We start from the raw sequence: 21,323 nt of genomic DNA on the forward strand, positions 1-21,323 counted from the left end.
ATACCCCAGACTGCACCCCGGCAGTATATCTCTCTGCTATGGCTCATCTGCCTCCACCTCTGCCCCCAGTTCAAATCTCTTCAGCAATACATTCTGCAACAAACAAGGATTTCTGGGGCAACTTCAGTAAGATCAGAAAGATATCCTTCTGCTGTTCTGAAATCTGTGAGCATGAACGATTCATTCAGCACAGCACCCCTTGGCCATTCATATCTATCTGATGATCAAATATATTTTTAATTATCAATCTGAGGTGATTTTTTTTTTTTTTCACTAGACAATACCCAACTGTATTGTAAGAGCTATTGGGGTTGAGCCAGAGAATTTGGCAGCAAGATATGGAACATTTGGGCTTTCGACACTTAGGAACATATGGAAAGAGGTTTGGAAGATTGCCACATAGGGTGTAACTTGGAAGATGCTGCATTTCTTCATCCTTTTTTTTTTTTTGTGGACAGAAGTGGAAGAAATTTTACTTTTTTTGAAGGATTCTAATTCCTGTTCATTTTCTATGTTGTATTGCTGCTCTAGAATAAACCACTATGCTCAGTTGCAAGGTTTGAGCAAAATCAGCCCCATGTGGATGGGCAATTAAAAGGGTGACAGCATTGCAGATCTTTCCAAGCTTTTACCTCCTAATTTGTGAGATCCCTCGCAGGTGAACTCGCAAAGCTACAGTCTTGTGACTCAGATCATGGGGTGAAAGAGGGTATCTGGTGCCTGGCCTAAGTCAGGATGTGTGCCATTTACTGAGGACTTTGAGGATAAGGCCCTGCTAGGTGGTCTGTCCTTCTTGCTCCTGTTGTGACCGTGTGTCTCCTTATCACCTTGACACCCGTGGATGGATAGACAGTTGAGGCTATCTGTCTGCTTGCCTCTGGTACATAGTTTTGTCATGTGGCTTGGAGCTCCAGCACTGCACTACAAATGCCGGTCACATGTGGGGCAGCAGGGGAATGGGAGAGAGGAGCCGCCTCTAGCTTGACGCTCAGGACTGGACGTGTACAAACCAGCATCATCTTCATACCACTTTAGGGACAGATGCCTCACACCCATGATGGGAGAAGTCTGTGTCTCTCCAAGTTATTGCCTCTGTTCGTCAGAAAAGCAATGCATAGTTTGCTCCATATTTGGTAATTCCTCCACCATAACCACTGTATAAGAAAGGGTTTTAAATGCATTTTTTGTGGCACAGTTGTGTGCCAGGCTGGGGGGCTGCAGCAAATTCAGAATTTATTGGAATACTCCTTTCTTAATTTGCACAGTTGGCATATGGGTCCTGCAGCTTAGTGAATACTAATTTATCTCTCTGACTGATAGGAAAGCATCTTCATCCTGGTTTAGCAATGAGGAACAAAGATCAAAGAGAGTGGCAGGGGCTTGTACTGAGTCACAGCAGCCAGAATTACGGTGTTCTTTGGTGTCCTGAACAGTAAATCAACCAAGTTTGCCAAGACTGCATCTGAACAGCAGGATGGAGGCACTTTGAGCCTTTCCCCACAATCCCTGCCCCCCATAGCTCAGTTCAAGGCAAGCTGCAGCTCTCATCCCACCCGAGTGCTCAGGCTTCCTTGAAAAAGAGTGAGAGTGATGGGGGGGAGGTGTATACCAGCTCTGCCTTCAGCAAGGAGCTGGAAACCAGCCCAGGTATGTATTCGCTTCTGGGAACTGGGAAGCAGTCTCAGACCCTGCATTTTGGTTATAGCCTGAGTGTTTCTTGTCCACAAATTCATTGTGACTTTTCATCTGTATTTTCATGTGACAGTTTGTTTCAACATGCAGCCAAATAATGACTAGACAGGGCAAGTTCCTGTTCTTTCTTTGCGTGCCAGGGGTCACTAAGGTACCTCTAGGTCACGAAAGGGGTAAGTGAAGGCAAGAAGATGACATCGAGGAACAGGGATCGAGCATGGAGGAATTGGTGACCAGAGCAGAGGAAAGAGCATCTCCTCCAAAGGCATTCAGAGACGTGTGTCAATAGCTCTTGAGGACTGACCATGTAAGTCAGGAGAGGAAAAAAAATAGGCAAATCCCAAGTCATTTGAATGGCTTTGGTCTTAGAATGAAAACTCTGCCTTTCTGAATAAAACCTGGAAAAGATTGGGTGAGTTCTGAGCCTTTTTTTTAGCCTTATAGCCTGTGGCTGCAGCATTTCTGAGACAGATAAAATCTGATTTAGAATGTTTTTAGTATTTTGCTGCTTCTTGCAGAGCATACCCTGAGAAACATTAGAGTTATTTCTACTTTCTGTGGCCATAATGGCCCCAAGTTCTGCTATTCTGAGTATGCACTTCCCTTCCTGAGCTTCAGCTTTGGTGTCCATTTAGAAATCTTTTTGACCGTAACACAGTTATATCCATAATTTTCTCAGAGATTAAAAAGCACTAAAACTAATGTACAAAACAGCCTTTCCACAAACACCATCCAGTTACATGCTTCTTTGCATCTCCATTCCCATCTTTACTGATCTAAAAGGAGAAAAAATGCTCTCCTATCAGCCCATTCCTTCTGTCTGATTAACTGGCAGCTATCGCAGCTCTTCCTTCGCACTATTACAGTTTCATTTCCAGAGAAAAAAATCCTGAGGGTTATTGAGCTCCTGAATTTTGGTACCACTGGAAAAAAAAAAAAAAAATCAGGTTTCTGTTTATACCAAAGGGCCAGCAGTACCTTCTTAGTCAGTCCGTTCATTGGAAATCAGCAGATACGTTGCCTAAAAGCGTCTGGCAGTGCAGTATAACCCAGTAATGACTGCTTATTGGGGATCAGGAGGGAAACACCAGAAGAAAGACTGTAGGTGCAGTTAGAAGCACTGATGAGTAGTCAACTTGGGCGGCTTTCTTTTGCCTTTTCTTTTTTTTTTTTTAAGATTGCCTGAATTTGATGGAGGCTTTCTCGTTTAATAGAGAAAAAGACCTACAAATTAAGCAACATCTAGCTCCTAATGTGTGAAACTGCAATTTGCATACATCATGGCAGCTGCTGAGTGGGTCCTTATTACCTCTGCTGGAGTGTTAATTTAGCCACAACTTTCTCATTTATTTAAATGAAAAACAGCGGGTGGCTGGCATGCCACATTATCTGTTAGGCAACCTGGGAATCAGGTTGACAGAACCAGAAAGAGATTTCAATTCAGAGGGACTGCAGGGGTGCTGCCCCCTGGACAGGTGGTCACAGGCAAGCACAAGATTGCCCTTGGTCTGCTCTAGAGGTCAACACTTACCCTAAGGAAAAAAAAAAAAAAATCAATGTTGTATTTGGATTGACATAAGAGAACAGATAATAGGATTAAACTGGAAATCTCTGTTTCTGTTTTTCCTCTCCCTGTGTATGCAAACTGGCACTGTATATATGGGTATGATAACCCAAATATCATCACTGGTCCTAACATAATACAAATAGAATAATTGCCATTCGTAGAGCACCTAGTGTAACGTGGTCCAGACCCACTGTCAGGAGGTTCTCTGCCCAAGCAGGAGGATGCCAAGGCTGCCCCCATGGGACATGCCAGGAGGAGGGCGTGGCTGTGGCAGCGAGCAGTGCCGGTGCCATCACCGCTGCAGCTAGCCTGGAAGTACTTCCACATATGCTGACACGAAGTGGATGAGTGGACATCCCTGAACCACTCACACGTGGGAAGTAAAGAAAACATGAGGTACTGTTCCCCAAATCAGAGGCTGCCTCACTCTCCAGGAAAAGAGGCTGAGGAACCCTGGGGAACTGCTGAGCCGGGAGGAGCGAAGAGCAGTGGCCACACTGGGGAGCCACCCGTGGGCATGGAGTCAAGCGTGAGCTCTCCTCTTCCAAGCTACAATGTTGTGCCACTATTTAATGACACATCTGTGTAAAACTACATATTTGTCAGCAAAGAATGAGCCAGAGCAAGGCTGCAGAACCAGAGGAAGAGTGACAGAGGAGTTTAGTTCTGCAGGTTGGTTGCAGTGTTTCAGTGGCAGCAAAGAAAAACCACATCCTGTTACCACCCAGAGTTTAACTGAGCTGATGTAGGTCTCTTCTAAAGTTCAGCTATAATTGACTGTGGCTTGTGGATCTGCTCATTGCAAACCACGGCGTAGCTTCACCTATGGACAATTTGCATGCACTCACCCATCAAAACAGGTTTTCTGCTTTCAGTTGAGCTGTAAATGTTCTGTAGCAGTTCCCAAAGTCTGTACTCAGAAAAACATGTTCTTGGAAACCAGTCAGACTTTTTCCTAAAAAGAGGGTGTTTTTTCCAATAGGTAAGTCACTGGCAGTTGAGATTTAGAAGGGAGTGTCTTTGTCCACGAAATGCCAGAACATACTGTGTGACCAGAGCCATGCAAAAATTGTTCTAAACCAGAAAATTCAACACACATTTCCTAAGCACTGATATAGTCACATCAAACGTGTCTCTTCTGTCTCTGACACCTACTTCTTATCATTGTTTTAAAATACACTGTGTCAAAAGATCACCCATTTGTTGTAATATCACACATATTCTTCCCTTTGCCATTAACTTAACGAAGTTCAGCAAAAACTTTTGTCTTCGCCCACTTCTCAGCCATTCATTTTTATAATTAAAATCACCATGACAACAAGTAATGATATCAGAACGAAAGGATTGCGACTTAATTATATGAAGAAGGTGAAAACAGGCTTAGCTTACAGCAGAGAAAGCTTTTAATTCTAGCAAAAATATCAAGGGCCTGATTCACCGCTGTGTTACTACGTTTGCGTAATTACAAAGTGCTGCTGAGAGCTGCCCCTGCTGCAAGATGGGGTGTCCTGGTTAATTCAGTGAAGTGCAAGAGAAATATTCCGAATTTCGTGAGTGATAAAAAGGAATTTGTCTTAAAAGCAATAGTTAGTTGTTTTGTGAAAGAGGCTCATTATAGAAATTAGCCGAAGAAATGCAACCATAGAGGAACCATGATTATTATTATGGCAGTGGAGTGGTTTCATATAAATAAAATTAATTATATAAACACTCTGTGTTAACTATCACTATACTATAACTTGTTCAACGTGACAGGAGAACAAGGCAATTTAGGGGATATGGTCCATTTTTATCACAGCTGTGGCATTTGATCAGTTGACCGCTCCATCTTGGCTTCTGCAAAACTATAGTACCAGACTGGATATTTTTATTTCTAAGATAAAGCTGAACTTTTAATAAGAACAATCTGGGAGTTTAGACTATATATATTCATAATCTGATCTATCGAATTTTCAAACATGAGTAAACTTTAATCACTTTGATATTTTTTTCCTAGCTGTGTTCAGAAATGATATGAAATATGCTTTTTAAAATGCTGTACATCTTAATTTTCCCCCTAAAACCAACAAACTGCTATTAATAGTTAAACATTCCTGAACAGTCCCTCTATGGCTTTTGGGAAAATCTCTGTAATAAAACCATCAGACTAAAAATCTAGATAAGGAAATACATTTCATTTTCAATTTTCTCAGAAGCTATTATGATCAATCAACCAATTAGTACAGAGTATAAATAAATTAATGCCATTTTAAAAAGAACATTCTGAAAACCCCTTAATGTCTTTCTCAACTAAAAGTATAGGCTCAACATTAATCAATTTTATAACCCTAAATTTTGCTTAATCTTTTTTCCATCTTTGCTTAAACATATGGAGATATAAATAGTGTTTTATGGCCCTCTCTCTTCTCCTTTAATTTACAGAGTACAAGATCTGCAGCTGATGTAAAGCAGTGGGCCAATTTAGTGGATCTGTTTCTGATTTACATCAACACAAACAAGAAGGTAGTCAGGCCTTCTGTCTGATTAAACTATACAGAACACACTTATAATCACAGATTATAATCCTTACCTCATGCACAACTTCAGTTCTTAGCAATCTTAGCAAGGGCAGGAGAAACAGTCTGGGGAAATTCCTCTCAGCTGCAGAGACAGTGGCCTTGGTTTTCAGAGTGACTTGGACAGGGTCAACTAGCAACAGCATCTCCTCTGGTTTGGTACCCAGACCTCAGTGGAGTCAGTCTGATCATCGCCTACGCTGGAACAGTTCCAGCCACCTGCGACACAGAGCTGTGCCCGGCCACGTGCCCGTGGCAAGGTCTGGGAGGGGGATGTAATTCTTTAGGTGGGCCACCGACACGAGTGGTGGCTGTGCCATCCCACAGAGGAGCCTGCTGCTTTTTAGTGCCGAGTCTGGCAGGCAGCAGGCCAGGCAGCGTGCGGGCAGGGGGAAGGAGAGCAGCACTGGTGCCAGTTGGCTGTGTCCTAATGTGCCCCTGTGCATGACATTAAAGCAGCTCCTCATCCCAGCCAGGAGCCCAGTGCGGGCTATTTATAGCCCTGGCCCCTTGCTGCTCACCAGCAGCTCTGTGCTGCTGTGTGAGATCTGTGTTTCCCTCTCCCACACACTCTCACAGGCACCTGCCGCTCCCAGCGTCGGAAAGGTACTTTTAAATCCTTTCCCCACTCAGAGCAGGAAAGAGAAGGGAGTTTGGCGCTGAGGTGGATGGGCAATGTGGAAACACCCAGGCCAGGCTGCTTTGTGTCGCTGGGTGCACGGGAAATTTGTGGGCAGGGGTACTTGAATGTTTGTCTTGGGGAACCCTTAAAGATGCTGGAGAGGGGGCCTGTACAGGGTGGTGCAGGGTTAGCTGCAAGGCAGCTACATGGGGAGGAGGCTGTAGAACCCATTGTTGGTGGCAAAATTGAAGCCCTCTCATTTCCTTACAGAGCCTGTCATCCAGTTCATAAAGGAAATGTAAGAGATTAATTACAAAGTTAGGATGGAAACCCGTGAACAAATTTGGGGTCTGTTTGCAGCTATCTGGGGTTTGCCAGCAGTGTGGAAACAGGATCAGCCTGCAGACGCCGAAATTTCAGTGTCTGATGTCTGTGCATCGGGGGGCTTTGCATACTCCACAAGCCTACAAACATCTAGACTTGCTTCCAGTAGGGAAGCTCAGAGAAGCTCTTGCTTCTCCCATCAAGGTATCCATATGTGCCTGGGACTGATCCTTACCATCAAGAGGCTGAACATTTTTAATACGAAGGTTCAGTGGGGATTGCAGATTTAGTAGGTATTGAGTATGTGTGTTAGTGCAGGGGCCATTTTGGAGGTGGTGCTGTGTTGTTGCTATGGGTTGCTACGAATTTTCTTTTCTGTGGATATGGGCATACCCAGTATTTGCTTGGTAGTGATTGAAATTGAGGCTAGAGAACTTTATGGGGAAGGCTGGATTCAAACAGCAACTAATGGAATGCTGACATCAAATTCTAAGGGTTTACAGTTTATTTTAATTTCACTGCTGAATGACTGGGATATTAAAGCTTTTACATGCTACCATTTGCTCACCAAATGGATACATACTTCAGAGTTCACAATCGTTTCTGTTGTAAAAATGCAAATGAAGACTAGTTTGTACCAAGTTATTAAATTATGTTTCTTTTAATAGTGATACAGTCCAATTTACACTGTATGATATAATTGTTCCAGAAAGTAAGCCTTTCCTATGCTCTCCAGTATATTATTTATACATTGGATAAATGCAAAAAGAGAAACCTCTAAGACCTTTGCCAGGCTGCTTAGAGAGCTACAGAAATACATTTTAGAAATACATTTTCCTTCTGCTGGCATCTGTCATTGGATATGTAAAAAACTCGTACATCCTAATTCTGTGAACAAGCACTTTGCCATTTCAATCAGTTTTGATATGTAAGAAAAATGATCTGCTCATGTGAACTGTACAAGAAATGGGCTGTACATGTATATATTTAGCTTCTATTCTTCTCATGCAATTAATGCACATAATTGGCTCAGACTGGGATTTGTTTATAGGCATTTGTTTGTGAACAGAGCCACATCCATTTTCTACTTAAATTGTGGGATTCTTTTGACTGACTTCACTGAGCTTTGAATCAGAGTAAGATTAAGGTCAGGGGAAGGCATATTTGAAAAGATGGCCCACAGGGTCTTTCATTTTCAGCTGCTTTGATTTTTTTCATGAATCTATAACAGTTTAAAGAAAAAAAATATGCCTGGTATTTGCTGAGATAGGATCAATATTAATCCAATCCCACATCTAGGCCTCTGTCTTGGCAGTAAATGGAGCTCAAACTGTCAAATCTTTCCAGAATCATAAACTACCCAAAGGCTTTGAAAACCGATCAAAGCATCTTCAGGTCTCCGATGGTCAAACGTGCTTCCAAACACAGCTTCTGGAGCTTTGCAGACTGCTTAAAATCTCACTGTTAGGTGTCAAGCTTCTCCTAGCCTGCAGAGCCTCGTTAAGTCCCATTTTATTTTTCTTTTAAATGAAGAGCAACGAAATGAGAAACAAAACAAATAAGCTACTGCAGAAAGGACAGGCTGTGTCTGTAGCAGTCTGAATGGAGATGACTGCAGTCTCTGCTGGCAGTGGGATGCTTACAGCAGCAGGGATGCAGTGATGCACAGGGGAACACAACACTGTCACAACTGTCTACATCTATAGTAGCAGCTTGTAGGTCAGCAGCCTGTCCTTCACTGGGAGCCTCCTTTTACACCACTTGAAGACTGTAACCGGCTAAGACAGCTCCCAAGAGTATGCCTAGCAGCATGCATCCCAGCAGGAGCTGGCCCAGGCTTGGGTGTCATGAGACCTCAGACTGTCTTGACTCAGGCTCCTCAGTATCAGATGGCATGTGCAAATAAACAAGGTGCCACAGGGACCGAGGGAGAAAAACAATTAAAATCTCTCTCAGAAGGACTGTCATACTTTATCTTACATTGGCCAATGACATAATTTGATCTGTAGTGTTCACAGTTTCAAAAGCTCAAAATTCCTCCTTCCCTGTCAGCAATAAATCAATTCAGATCACCTGAAATGTACCTGCTATAGGGCTGATCCTGGGAGATCGATAGGGCTGAGCAAGGTGAGTTCTTTCTCTGACTTTAATGGGAAGGAGATCACGTCATCTGGCAAACCTTTTAAAACTGCTTAAGCAATTTAAGGCTGAAGTTTTACCTTTAAAAGTGATGCAGACACTTCAGGTCCTAAATGGCTCAGTGAGCTTAAGTAGGGCTTGGACTTTTGACTTAATTAGATGCCTTTAAAAACCTAAATCTCTAAGTAACTAGCAACTGACAGAATATGGAAAACTTCAGAAAATGTACCCTGGCTGCTAGTAGTTACAGTGATACTTGAGACACATCCAAACACTAAATGTCCAGTGGTCACAGAGAACCATTTATCAGGGACACTTACCTGTATGCCCTCTCAAACCATATAGACACATATTTCCCAAAAAGAATTGGATGACCTCTCACTTGATGCTCTGCCACCAGTTTGTATGCTTTATCTGGACAGAACGGATGAAATTAATTCAAGAAATAATATCTAAGTCAAAGCAAGAAAGTAAGCGTTCCCTGAAACGGTGAGTGACCTTTTCAGCACACACTAGAAATGCTTCCCAGTCTGACCACCGGTAACCATTCTTTGAATCTGCTTTTTCAGTCAGTTGGGCATCTAACTTATGTTGATTTAATCTGTTGATTTCATCACAATTTGTTCCTAATGATATCATGTAGGACCATAACAGTAACTTCACTCAAGACAAAGTATCTAATTTATGCCCTATTATCCCTGAAAAAATGAAGAAAATTGGATTGGGTTGACACGATTTGTTCTTGAGAAATAGGTGCTATAGCTGCTTTTATCACCTTATTACCCTCTAAATTCTTATAATTCAATCACATAATAATTTCTTCTGGCATCTTTCCAGGTATCAGAACTAACAGAATAGTTTCTATCATCCTATAGATATAGGAACATCTATAATTCCCTGGAAGCTTCCTTTCTATGTCTTATTCTCATTATATTTTTTCCTTCTATCAAGATTGGCATTATTATTTGCCCTTCTCAAGCACTGCGGGATCTTTTGGACGGTTTAAAATCTTGATCTTAAATGCCAGCACAGCCTTCATAATTAAACCCCGAGATTATAACATTATTATCATCTGGGTACTGATTTCTCTCTCACTGTGGCTGTCAGCCAAATGTCATAATGCATACAATTAACAGATTTGCTTCTCAGCTCACTGATAACAAAGGAAGCACAAATAATTCATAGGCAGAGGCACCGGTTCTTTGATGTGCCTGAACTCTGATCCTTTCAGTACCTGAAGGGAGGCAGGCTGAAGACAGGGCAGCCTCATTAAGGCAAAGAAGAAAAACAAAAAAAAGCAGAGGAGGAAGAGGAGGATGCAGGAGGTGCCTGTCGTGCTGCAGCCCATTGCCTCATGCTGGGTGCTGTGACCTCTTCTGGGCCAGGTCCTGCAGCTCCCACCCTCCCACCACGGCGCAAGGAAAGAGGAGATTTCTTGGGACTGGGGGAAAGACAAGAAAAATCTGGGTCCCAGACAAAATTACAGACAAAATAATGTCCCTATTTACAAGGTAGCTTTTTTTTTTCAGAGGTTAACGGAAATTCCTGATGAGATGCTTCCATCTGGTTTACAGTCCCTTTGCGCTGGGGCAGTTCAAAGAGGCTGCAGTGTAGCTGAGAATTGAGGACAGCATTTATTTATAGTTTGATAGCCTCATAAAAGCTGTAGAGCTGAGCTCACAGCAGTGTGCTTATTTATGTTTTGAACTGCTCATGCAGCACCCTACCGCCTTGCAAAACGTATGCTGTAGCTCCTGCATAAAATTATGTTTGACTCTTCATAAGGTTCATGACACAAAGGCAGAAAAAAAACAAAGTTAAATTAGACTAACAAATCAGCTGAAATAAAAATTAAAGCAGCAGACAGAATTGGAGGAAAATTAACAGCCCAGCTCTGAAATAAAGTAACTTCAAATGAAGATTTGCACCTGAATCCATTTTTCACAATAGAAGAAAAAAATATCCAAAACCCCTGAATAAGGCAATAACTCTGATTTCAGCTGCTGGTGACATTACAAAGGATTTGAGCCTTGCACTGGAGGTTTTATAATGACAACCCAGCCTCTGGCACAATCTCAGTATAGTGTCTCACTGCAAATTATATTTGTATCACATTTATCCTTTCTTTTAATATCAATGTACCATCTTTTTTCCTCTGTGACCCAGAGGGGAAAGCAAAGCAGCACCGTTTCATTATTACCCTTTAATAGTCTTTCCAGTGATATAAAGGAGAATATTAATATCCTTCCAACGACCTCACCTAAACACTGCTAAAAGCCAGGAGGGGAGTGACAAGTTTGTCACTAATGCACAGGGATGAATTTCTGAAGTTAATGAAAGGATTTCACCCCTGGGTTTTAATCCTGTTTTCTTTTTAACCTTTTAGCTTCAGTTTCCTCAGCTGTAGGATGGAGAAAGTAGACCTCCAGATAAATCAACAGCATGATTTTATTGAGTACAGTTCAGTCAGGAGCTTGGTGTGCTATCAAAGCAAGGAGATGAAGAAGGTGCGTTCTTACAAGGAAAGGCAAATACTGTCTTCATTAAAGTGTAAGGTAACCAAGCCCTGCCTGTAGCTCTGGTTGTGGACGCAGCATTGACCTGCAGAGCTCAATGAGGGGTGAAGAGGAGGTTGGAGGGTTGCAGGTGATCCTGACTGCAAGGTGGAGACTCCTTGCACAATTCAGCCTAAGGATGAGGTGATGGTTGGGTATGGACCAGCTCCAGAAGAGAGGAGGCCACACCATCTGCCATTCACAGGCTGCACATAGCTCTGCTGCTGCTCCTGGGGAGTATGCCCAGAGCCGATCCACCAGCTTTGTGGGCAGCAGAGAAGACCACCCCGCACTGGGTGCAGTTGGGCAGTGCCCTTTGTCATCTGAGTAGTGGATGTAGGACTTAGCCATCAAATAATTTGTGCTTCACGTAGTACATAAATGAGCTACATTGTGCTTTGAGATTCCTATTGCTAACGTCTTAATAGTGAGAGAGAGGAGAAAACCGCTGGGAGCATGTTGTGCCAGATACCCTAATCACTGGTAAATGGACACATCAGATTCACAAATCTGATGAACAGTCTAATCAAAGACAAAGTATTACTGTTAAGAATGCTAAATTAACAGTGAAAGAGAACTTACAGGTGACCAGCAAAGGAAGTGAAATCATAACTCAGTTCTACACACTGCTTCTTCCTGATCTGTACAGAAGCCTGGGAAAGATGATGTTGATTAGTCATCTCACTTGTTCTTCACATTAAAGATGCACATTTTGTCCATTATGGAAAAGCTGGAGGATGTGTGAAGCTCTGACATCACAAAAGAGAAAGAAGTTGTTCATTTTGGAGGAAAAACCCTGGTTAGTCAGATTACTAAAAAGGATTAGGGTCTTGTTGGTTAACACTTTCATCCAGTTGGAGAGTGAACAACCTGATTGAAGACACTACAGCTCATCTGCTTTAAGATATGTGTGCTTATAATACATGATCCTTGAGATATGGTGATTCCTTTATGAAAATGCAGTGAAGATCAAATACTACAAGATGATAAAATAGCACAAGGGGAAAACAATAAACTGGCCATCTAATTATCATTTAGGGTTAAAAAAAATAATAATTTTCTATCTCATCTTCTACTGACTGTAAAGAGTGCTCCAGAGGCAGTTGATACAGGGTTGAGACCTACATTTTCTCAAATGCAGTATTTCATTTCAATGTAGCCAGTAAAACAACAAAAGAATGAAGTTCTAGATTTTGGAAATACCATCACTTTATTTTTTGTACTAAACTTACTGCCTTTGATTGATTTTTAAAAGTACCATAAGAAGAGCTGAGAGCTTGGCCCACATTCAGACTATGAAGTTAATGTTTTGTCTTCTAAATCCATTTTTAAAATCTGATAATAACCCAGATTCATTTCTCAGATGTGTTGCTTCTGGTTCCAGATTTGGAATATGGAAAGAATTGATAAAATCAAGGAAATGCTAGTCTTCAAGCATGCCTGGCTTTTAATTTAGCACCCAAAGAGAGGAATCTATGTAATTTGCTAAAACAGAATGCTGGCTATTTCCAAAAACAACTGAACAGCTGAAAGAGTAGCTCTGAGATTGATGATATAGCTGTAGATTTCCTTTTCATCTGGGAAAGAGCTGTAATATTTTTTAGAATACATCTATCTAGATCTGTAGAGAAACCTGGACTGTTTGTGCAAATACCTTTAGGTGGATTTCAAAGAATTTCATATACTCATTTTTTATGTTGATACATATTTCTTTAATGAAACTAAGACTACTCTTTGTGCTTCCAGGATTTGAGAATACCAGTTTAATACGTTGGTACAAGACCCTGATCCTGCACATATTTAAGCTGGTGAGGAATGTTACTCATTTCAATAGTCCCGTTAAGCAATTCAGAGCATGTTTACAATGTGTTTCAAACACGGTTATACCACAGCTTTAGGACTTGTCTGTGTATTGGTGGTTCATGGCATGAGTCCTTAACGCATTTCCACAACAGAACTGTCTCAGTACCACATTAGAAACAAAAACTGTGTTAAGGACAGGTATCCCGCAAATGATGGGTAAATGTCATTCTCCTGTTGACAGCTCTACCCCTGTACCTCACATTCTGCAGCTTGCTGATCTGAGAACCTGACAGGATCAGTAAAAGGGCTCCCCAAAAAACCCCAGAAATGGGACCATGAAGTTCCTTCTGTTTTCCCCATAAAATGAAGTGGAGGGAGTATGTGAATAATTATGATTTAATTAAAAATCCCATTTGAGGTTACAGTAAGTGGAATCAAAACTCTGTGAATCTGCAGCACTTAAGCATCCTGCTGAGAAGCAGGACAGCTTGAAAGCTGGTTGCTATTTACTAATCCTTTGCTTATCCCAAAGCAAACCAGTAGCAAAACTGTTAAAAACTCCGTAAAAACCAGTGACCTACGCTTTGGTGTGAAAGACTAAAGAATCTGGCCAATTAGACCAAGTTGCTTCCTGCCAGCTCTGCCACCATATTTCAGGGGGGGAACCTGTCTCTGCCCACAACATTATCTTGACTCTCTCAGCTTGAAGCCTGGGGAGAAAGTTACTGGTAAAGCGGGGCACGATGGGGCAGAGACAAATCCATTGGTAGGCTAACGAAGTGGCAGCTTTCTAACTGCTTTTCAAGGGTTTAAATGCAGGGCTGCTGAATCAAAACCGTTCTGCAAACTGGTAGCCAAGTCTGGCGGTAAGGCACAGTATTAAACATCCGCTTATTCCTCTGTAAAATGCCAGTGAACTGGGTTGTACTCATGCCTTTATTTCCTACCCGCTTTGCAGAGGTGTGGATCACTGTGAAAACTAATGAGAGAAGCAAGTCTAATGTTTTTCCATTTTTTTTAGTCTTGTAAAACCCTTTCTGAAGTCCCTACTTAGGCATAACTCCTAGTTTGAGAGGAGCTGTGAGCACTGAAAAGGCACTGCTCCATTGTAGCTGTCTAACCTAAGGGGCTGTTGAAAAGATAAAGTACTTCCAGCATCTAAGCAAGGACTAATGTCCTTCAGGTGCATGTGAGAGACAAAACATAGCCAAGGGACTAAGGGACTGACCTAGAGTTTATTGAAGTCAGCAAAAACCTTTCCCTCGATTTTAACAGGCTCTGGACCAGACCAGGATCAGGGAAAGGAGGGAGAAGGTAACTGAAAAAGACTGTTTTGAAGGGAAGTCTGTAAATTTCTTTAAATAATCACAAAACTTGCGGGGGCTGGGGTGGGGGGTGTTATTGAATATTGAAGATCACTTGAAGTTCAATTTTTTTTGTGTGTCTTGGAGGCTTTGAGCCTGAGACCTCACCATGATTTTACACACTTTTAATGCATTACTGATGTGTATCACACCCTACAGAATTACTCACTTTAGATATTAACAACAATATTCATTTGCCCAATAACTTCTTCTTATTGGACAATGTTATGCTTCCACCTCTAGAAACATTCCTGATGAAGACGTTGAATTCTGAAGAGATTTAAAAACAGGAAGTTGGGAGATCAACCATGGATCATAAGGCTGAGGAGAAAAGAAGGCAGCGCCATAGCTTGACATTATTGGAAGAAGTAAAGAGAATGAAAGAATCAACAGAGATAATTGATGTTGTCCTAGTTGCAGAAGGTGAGAAATTCCTCTGCCATAAGGTGGTGCTGGCTGCCTTCAGTCCCTATTTCAAGGCCATGTTTACCTGTGGCTTGGCTGAATGCACGCAAAGAGAAGTGGTACTGTATGACATCTCTGCAGAGAGTGTGTCTGTAATACTCAATTACATGTACAGTGCAGATTTGCACCTCACTAACCAGAATGTGCAGACTGTTGCGCTTGCTGCGTACTTCATGCAGATGGAAGATGTTTTCAGTGTGTGTCAGAAGTACATGGTGGACCATATGGATGTTTCCAACTGTGTGGGCATCTACTACTTTGCAAACCATATTGGGGCAGAAGATTTGTCTGATCAAGCGAAGAAATACTTATATCAGCATTTTGCTGAGGTGAGCTTACAGGAAGAAATATTAGAGATTGAATTCCAGCAGCTGTTGACCCTCATAAAATCAGATGATCTGAATATTTCCAGAGAGGAGAGCATTCTGGACCTTGTCATTAGATGGGTCAAGCACAGCAGAAAGTCACGTGCCGAGCACCTTATTGAGCTCCTGAAGCAAGTGAGATTGGTACTTGTCAGCCCTTCCTTTCTTGTGGAAGCCCGGAAAAGGAACACAATGATCCTGTGCAATTCAGAATGCAATGATATGTTTGAGGAAGCATTGAAAACCATCAAACTGTCCAGCCACCCTTCTCTCAGCCTGCGATACGGCATGGAGACCACTGATCTCTTACTCTGCATCGGCAACAATTCTCTCGGCATTAGGTCAAGACATGGTAGCTATGCAGATGCCAGCTTTTGTTACGCTCCTGCAACACGAAAGACTTATTTCATTTCCTCTCCAAAGTATGGAGAAGGTTTAGGGTGTGTTTGCACTGGTGTTGTCACTGAGAAAAATGATATTATTGTGGCAGGCGAGGCAAGCGCTGTCAAAATGTCTAGACAAAAGACCAGGAACATCGAAATTTATAGGTGTGTACCCTCTGTCAGAAAATCCCTAATCATTAAAAAAAAAATAAATCCAAATAATGTTCTGGGGACAAAAAAAAAAAGGCCATTAGACAAAGTGTTCTTTACTTGAAAGTTTTCCCAAAGAATTTGATTACTCTAATCAATTTGTCACAATTTGTCTTCATAGCACTGAATTATATACATACAAGCAAATCTTGATGCCTTTTCTCCAGAAAGAAGGAGGATTTACTCTAGCAGCATCTCTGTGTAAATGAGCTTGATTAGATCCTCCATCAATGTATGTGGATTTTATATTCTTCTTACTCAAATCTCAACATTTTCCTAGGACGCTCTTTTCTAGGTTATTAACAAAGGAAAATGAGTCAAGCGAATGACCCAAGGAGTCCAGTATAAGACAGGGAAAACACACTTCTCTGTTGATGTTGATGATAGTACTTCAGAGATTAAAGGATAATGATTGATAGCTTTAAACCCTCATTCTGTTTTTATTCATGACTTTTTCAAATGCACTCATTTTGAAGAAAACCAGACATTTTCTGGGTTAAAGATAAAATTTTTAAATGGCGAATATTTAAGGCCAAATATCTTTGAAAGGATGCCTAGGATTCCTCATACTAAAAATGCTTGATCTTGCAAACAGTGGGCTCAATTTTATAACTTCTCTGTGAAGGAGAAATCTCCTTTTTTCATTGTACCATTGTCTGAATAAATGATGACAATGAAGGGGGTAACATTTCAAAACAAGCTGATGAGCCCTCAGGGCATTTACAACTTTGGATTTTCCTACAGATACCACCAGCGAGGAAACCAGTTTTGGCACAGCCTGTGCACCACTCAGCTCCGTGAACTCTATGCACTGGGCACTATCCATAAAGATCTCTATGTAATAGGAGGGCAAATGAAAGTGAAGAATCAGTATCTGGTCACAAACTGTGTGGAGAAGTATTCCATGGAGCAAGGCACCTGGAGAAGCACGGCGCCTCTTCCAGTACCGTTAGCCTGCCATGTGGTGGTGACGGTGAAGAATAAGCTCTACGTGCTGGGTGGCTGGACACCACAGGTTAAGAAATGTGCCAATTATTTTGGTTTGCTTGTTTACTAACAAGTAGAGCTCTGCTTGGTTTATATGGTGGGTAATGTTGTGGTGCTTCTTGCATAGGAAAAGTGCATCAGTGATAACAGAAGAATAAATTGCTCACATTCCTTTGATTAAACATCTTTTGTAGGAAAACTAAACAGGGCAAAGAGGAATAATATCTGTCTTACTCCATCCTCACTGTAAACACCAACTTCAGGAAGGGCAGCTATTTCATAGAGACATGCACAGTGAGCAAGAGTTTAAAATACATCTCCCGTGGCAACGTGGGTTCCATTTTAAATAGCTGCTGGGTTAAACACCTTATTTTTGAAAAAAAAAAAAACAAAAAACCAACACCCAAACTTCAAATAACTAGGATGATATTTAGTACTGATTTAGCACTTTTTGTCATGACAGGCTTTGAAAAATGGATTAACTTCAGCCTTTCCTTATATACAATCCTCTTTATTTTTCTAGATATCAGTAAATAATGCTTTTTTGGGTATTTAATGGTAATTAAATGGTAATGGTCAGCCTTTAACTGACCTCTGAATTCAAAAAGCATGTACACAGGAAAATTTCAAGGACAGATTTATGTCTGAAATTTAAAGTTCACCCCGATTTCTCAGGAAACTTCCTTGGTAAACTAAAGTTCATTTATCTGATTTTCATTACATTATATTATATTTTAAATGAAAAGTTAAAGCATTTTCTGGAAAACAGATTCCTTTAATCAATCCATTTATTTGTTTCATTTGCATTACTTGGCCATGTAAAGTTTTAATATGAATTTTCAGCAGGGCCACAGATACCATATTCAATACCACAGGGAATATACAGAACGATGCTACAGGGAAGACGGATGTGAGGAACAATGCTTGCTCTCTCCAGTTGCTCACAGTGTGAAAGATTTTTTTAAGAGCATAGCCCATTTTTATTTACTGCTCAGTGTAGTTTAAATTTGAGCATTCAACATAAAGCCTCACATTTACTTGACAATGAAATAAAACATCTGTAATCCTTATTGTCAACAGCAATATGTTCAGACTGTCATCACACCTCATTGGTTTGTGTTCTCTCGAAATAAAGTGCTGTTTAAAGTATTTAAAAGTGAAATGCATTCAGCAAACAAGATTTCCACCTCTGTGGATATTTTGAGTGCAGGAATCTGCAAAGGAGAAAACAGAAAGATCAGAGAGCATTTCTGGTACTGAAACAACTGAGCAAGGATACCTTGCTGTTTAAAGAATTAAAATATGAAAACACTTAATGTAGAAACAATCTGTCTATAAAAAAACTTGTATGTCCTATCACAAAGATAGATACTGAAGTTGGACAACCAGCTTTGTCTTTCCTAATAGTTCTCCAGAACAGATTGTAAGGGGAAAAGTGGCTTGGAAGCACGAGTCATGAATATTGAGCCAAGAATTGTTGTAAAAAAAATGCAAGTGCCTCAAAACCACCTGAAGTAGATACCTGCTAACCAGTACTACGAGTAACAGCACATAGGAGTCTGAGTTTGTATATAAATAGGCTTGAGATGAGCAGATTAACAGTAATTGATTAAAAACTATAGCTTTGTAAGATTAGAACATACCTGAACAGATCAGAACAAATTAGCTAAAGCTTTCAAAAAAGTGCTTTAAGACCAGCCCTGAGGAGTGCTGAATTCTTCTGGTACCATATCTCCCACAGTGACCTGTCAGATGTGCTGATTGTATATGTGGGGCTACCACAGCTGTGCTGTGAAAGCAAATTAGTACATCAAGCCAGGAGTTGTCCCTGTGCTCAAGCAGCACTGAATGTTCTGTCAATCCTGAACAAATACTAACAACGCAGCATTGATAGAGTGCTGTAAGTGCATGTGGCCATTACAGGACAGAGATAAATACATGTTCCCTTCCCACTCTGGCTTTGCAATTGAAACAAGACAAGACAAAGTCAAGCCAGAACATTAAATGACAGCCTAGGAGGGCAAGGGCTCGACTCACAGCAGCATTGCTCCGGCTCAGCATTGGTCTAGCCTCACTGATGCCAGCGGAATCAAAAACCCAGGTGACTCCATCATAACTGGGGGCTCTTAAAATGGAAGAAAGCACTTGGTGAGGCTGAGAGGAAGGTTTCAGACTCTCGAGACAGGGAAGGGCTGCTGGATGTTATGTTGTCTGTTACATAAAGAGCACAGGGTGCGCTCTGAGGTGAATGTTAGCACAAAAATGAGGTAGGATGTGAATTTACAGCATGTCAGATGGTGCCTGCTCCTAAGTATATGCTTATTGTGTGTTGAAAATACACAGCTTACCCCTCTTTCAGTGAATAAATTAGTGTTTCACACCTACCACAGAGAAAGAGCATGCCCCCGGGCACTTACAGGAGTAACCAGGGGGCTATATATTTACTTTCTAGTTTGCCTCCTACTATCTTGTCCATGACATTAGTGTTGGAAAGGTCTTTTAGGAAAGAAAAATAACAAGCAAAGCAAGAACACATACAACATCATCACAAGTAAGCAAAGTAGTTCTCTCCTTCTCACTCTCTCTACATGAAACCTTGCATCCTGAAATATGTCAGGATCCTCCCCCCACAGCCTACTGCTTACATTCAGGGGTGTCGTACCCAGAAAACATAATCTGAGTTCCCTGCATCATACGAGACAGGCAGAGAAAGAGGAAGAAGATTAGAGAGAACAAGAGGAGTAGGAGTGAGTGTAAAAAGAGTATTATGGCAGCAAAGATATAGCGGGGGATTAGGAGCTTATTATGGAAACTATTGAAGGAGAAGTTACAGCAGTTGAACAACATTACTCTGGTTAGGCTGACTAAATAAACATGCAAATGACTTGAGAATAAGTTATGTATATATATAGGCCTGAGGAAGGCCAGCAAAACCTCAGTACCTTGCTGAGACACATGGTATGGTCTGAGTAACAGTAGGAATAGATTTCAACCTTTAGCAGGAAGAAAAAATGTCAGATACATTGGTTTTCCCTCTATTATTATTAGGACTTTACAGGGGCCTTGTGAAAGAGGTAAGTTCTGACAGAGCCGGGCCCATGAATGTATTGTTATTACCCGAACCCTCATCTTTACTGCTGCAGAATATAGATGCCCTCTTATTCATTTGACTTCTACAGCGTACTCCCAGCCACAAGTCATGGGTGCTGTTAAACCCTAGTGAGTACGAATCACTTCGCAGCTATAATTGATGTGTTTATGTTATTTATCTGCTCAGTTGTCTGCTGTGATTAATTGCATGCAGGCATGTGCAGAGGGCTCCAAATGTTGTATTATTATATGACTGTCATATTTCATACAGATGGATCTGCCTGATGATGAGCCAGATCGATTAAGTAACAGAACGTTTCGGTACGACCCAGGCCAAGACAAATGGACAGAAGGTGCACCAATGAAGTACTCCAAATACCGCTTCAGCACAGCCGTAGTCAACAGCGAGATTTATGTCTTGGGTAAGAGGAAACAGATTTTTAACAGATAGTACCATGACTTTTTCTTCTTTCCAGCAATTTGCCTCTGTGAAGTGAAATATCTCACCCTTTGCTATGTACTGTAGGACAAAGTATGTTGGACTAAATGAATAGTATTTTTCTGCAGTTATTTTTTCCCCACCCAATTTTTTTCCTTCTTTAATTTATGTAGATTAAATTAAGTGAATGTTTAGTGTTATGGATTAACATAACAAAGATACCTCCCTTTTTAAAATACTTTTCTTTGAAGTATCAGTGTGCTCTATAAATAATGAATTTTAAAAGGTGGTTAGAGAAGCCTTGTTAGCACCATTTCACAAGTGAGCAGTGAAAAGCTAAGGAACATACCCAGCATCATGAAGGAATGGCATAGGGAAAACGAGAATTTGGATCTCCCAATCAAAACCGACATTATTTGGGGATACTGATAAAGTTCAATGAATCATTTTCTTCCACCCACCTCAATGCAGGGCATTTTTTTGAAAAGCTAAATCTTTCATTTTGTCATTTTTTGATTGAATCTTCTCAATATTTTGTTTTGAAACAGTATTTTGACCAAAAGTTTTAAGACTCGTGTGAAAGACTTCAATAATCTCCTACGCCAAAATCTTTTGTCCTCAAATGATCCCCATCCATACCCCTAACTCTGCAGTTCATCCATAACATGACTCTTTTCCCAAAGGCCAGACCATCCTTCATGGCCCATCCCAACCTCTGTCCAAGCCAACAGAAAGAACATCTGTTTCTGAACACTAGCAAACA

At 41.1% G+C, this 21,323-nt stretch overlaps 1 protein-coding gene across 1 annotated transcript in view; it reads left to right on the forward strand.

The window, feature by feature from the left end:
• Positions 1–14,929: 14,929 nt before the first annotated feature.
• The window catches only part of KBTBD12 (kelch repeat and BTB domain containing 12), a 30,307-nt gene continuing 23,913 nt past the window's right edge, over positions 14,930–21,323 (forward strand). Inside the window, exons 1-3 of the mRNA XM_009948555.1 lie at positions 14,930–15,999; positions 16,789–17,059; positions 20,393–20,543. Of these exons, the coding sequence (XP_009946857.1) occupies positions 14,930–15,999; positions 16,789–17,059; positions 20,393–20,543 (1,492 nt within the window). The remainder of the gene's footprint in view (positions 16,000–16,788; positions 17,060–20,392; positions 20,544–21,323) is intronic.

The sequence above is a fragment of the Leptosomus discolor genome, chromosome 9 (assembly GCF_034619465.1).
Source record: "Leptosomus discolor isolate bLepDis1 chromosome 9, bLepDis1.hap2, whole genome shotgun sequence".
In the NCBI taxonomy this organism is placed as follows: domain Eukaryota; kingdom Metazoa; phylum Chordata; class Aves; order Leptosomiformes; family Leptosomidae; genus Leptosomus; species Leptosomus discolor.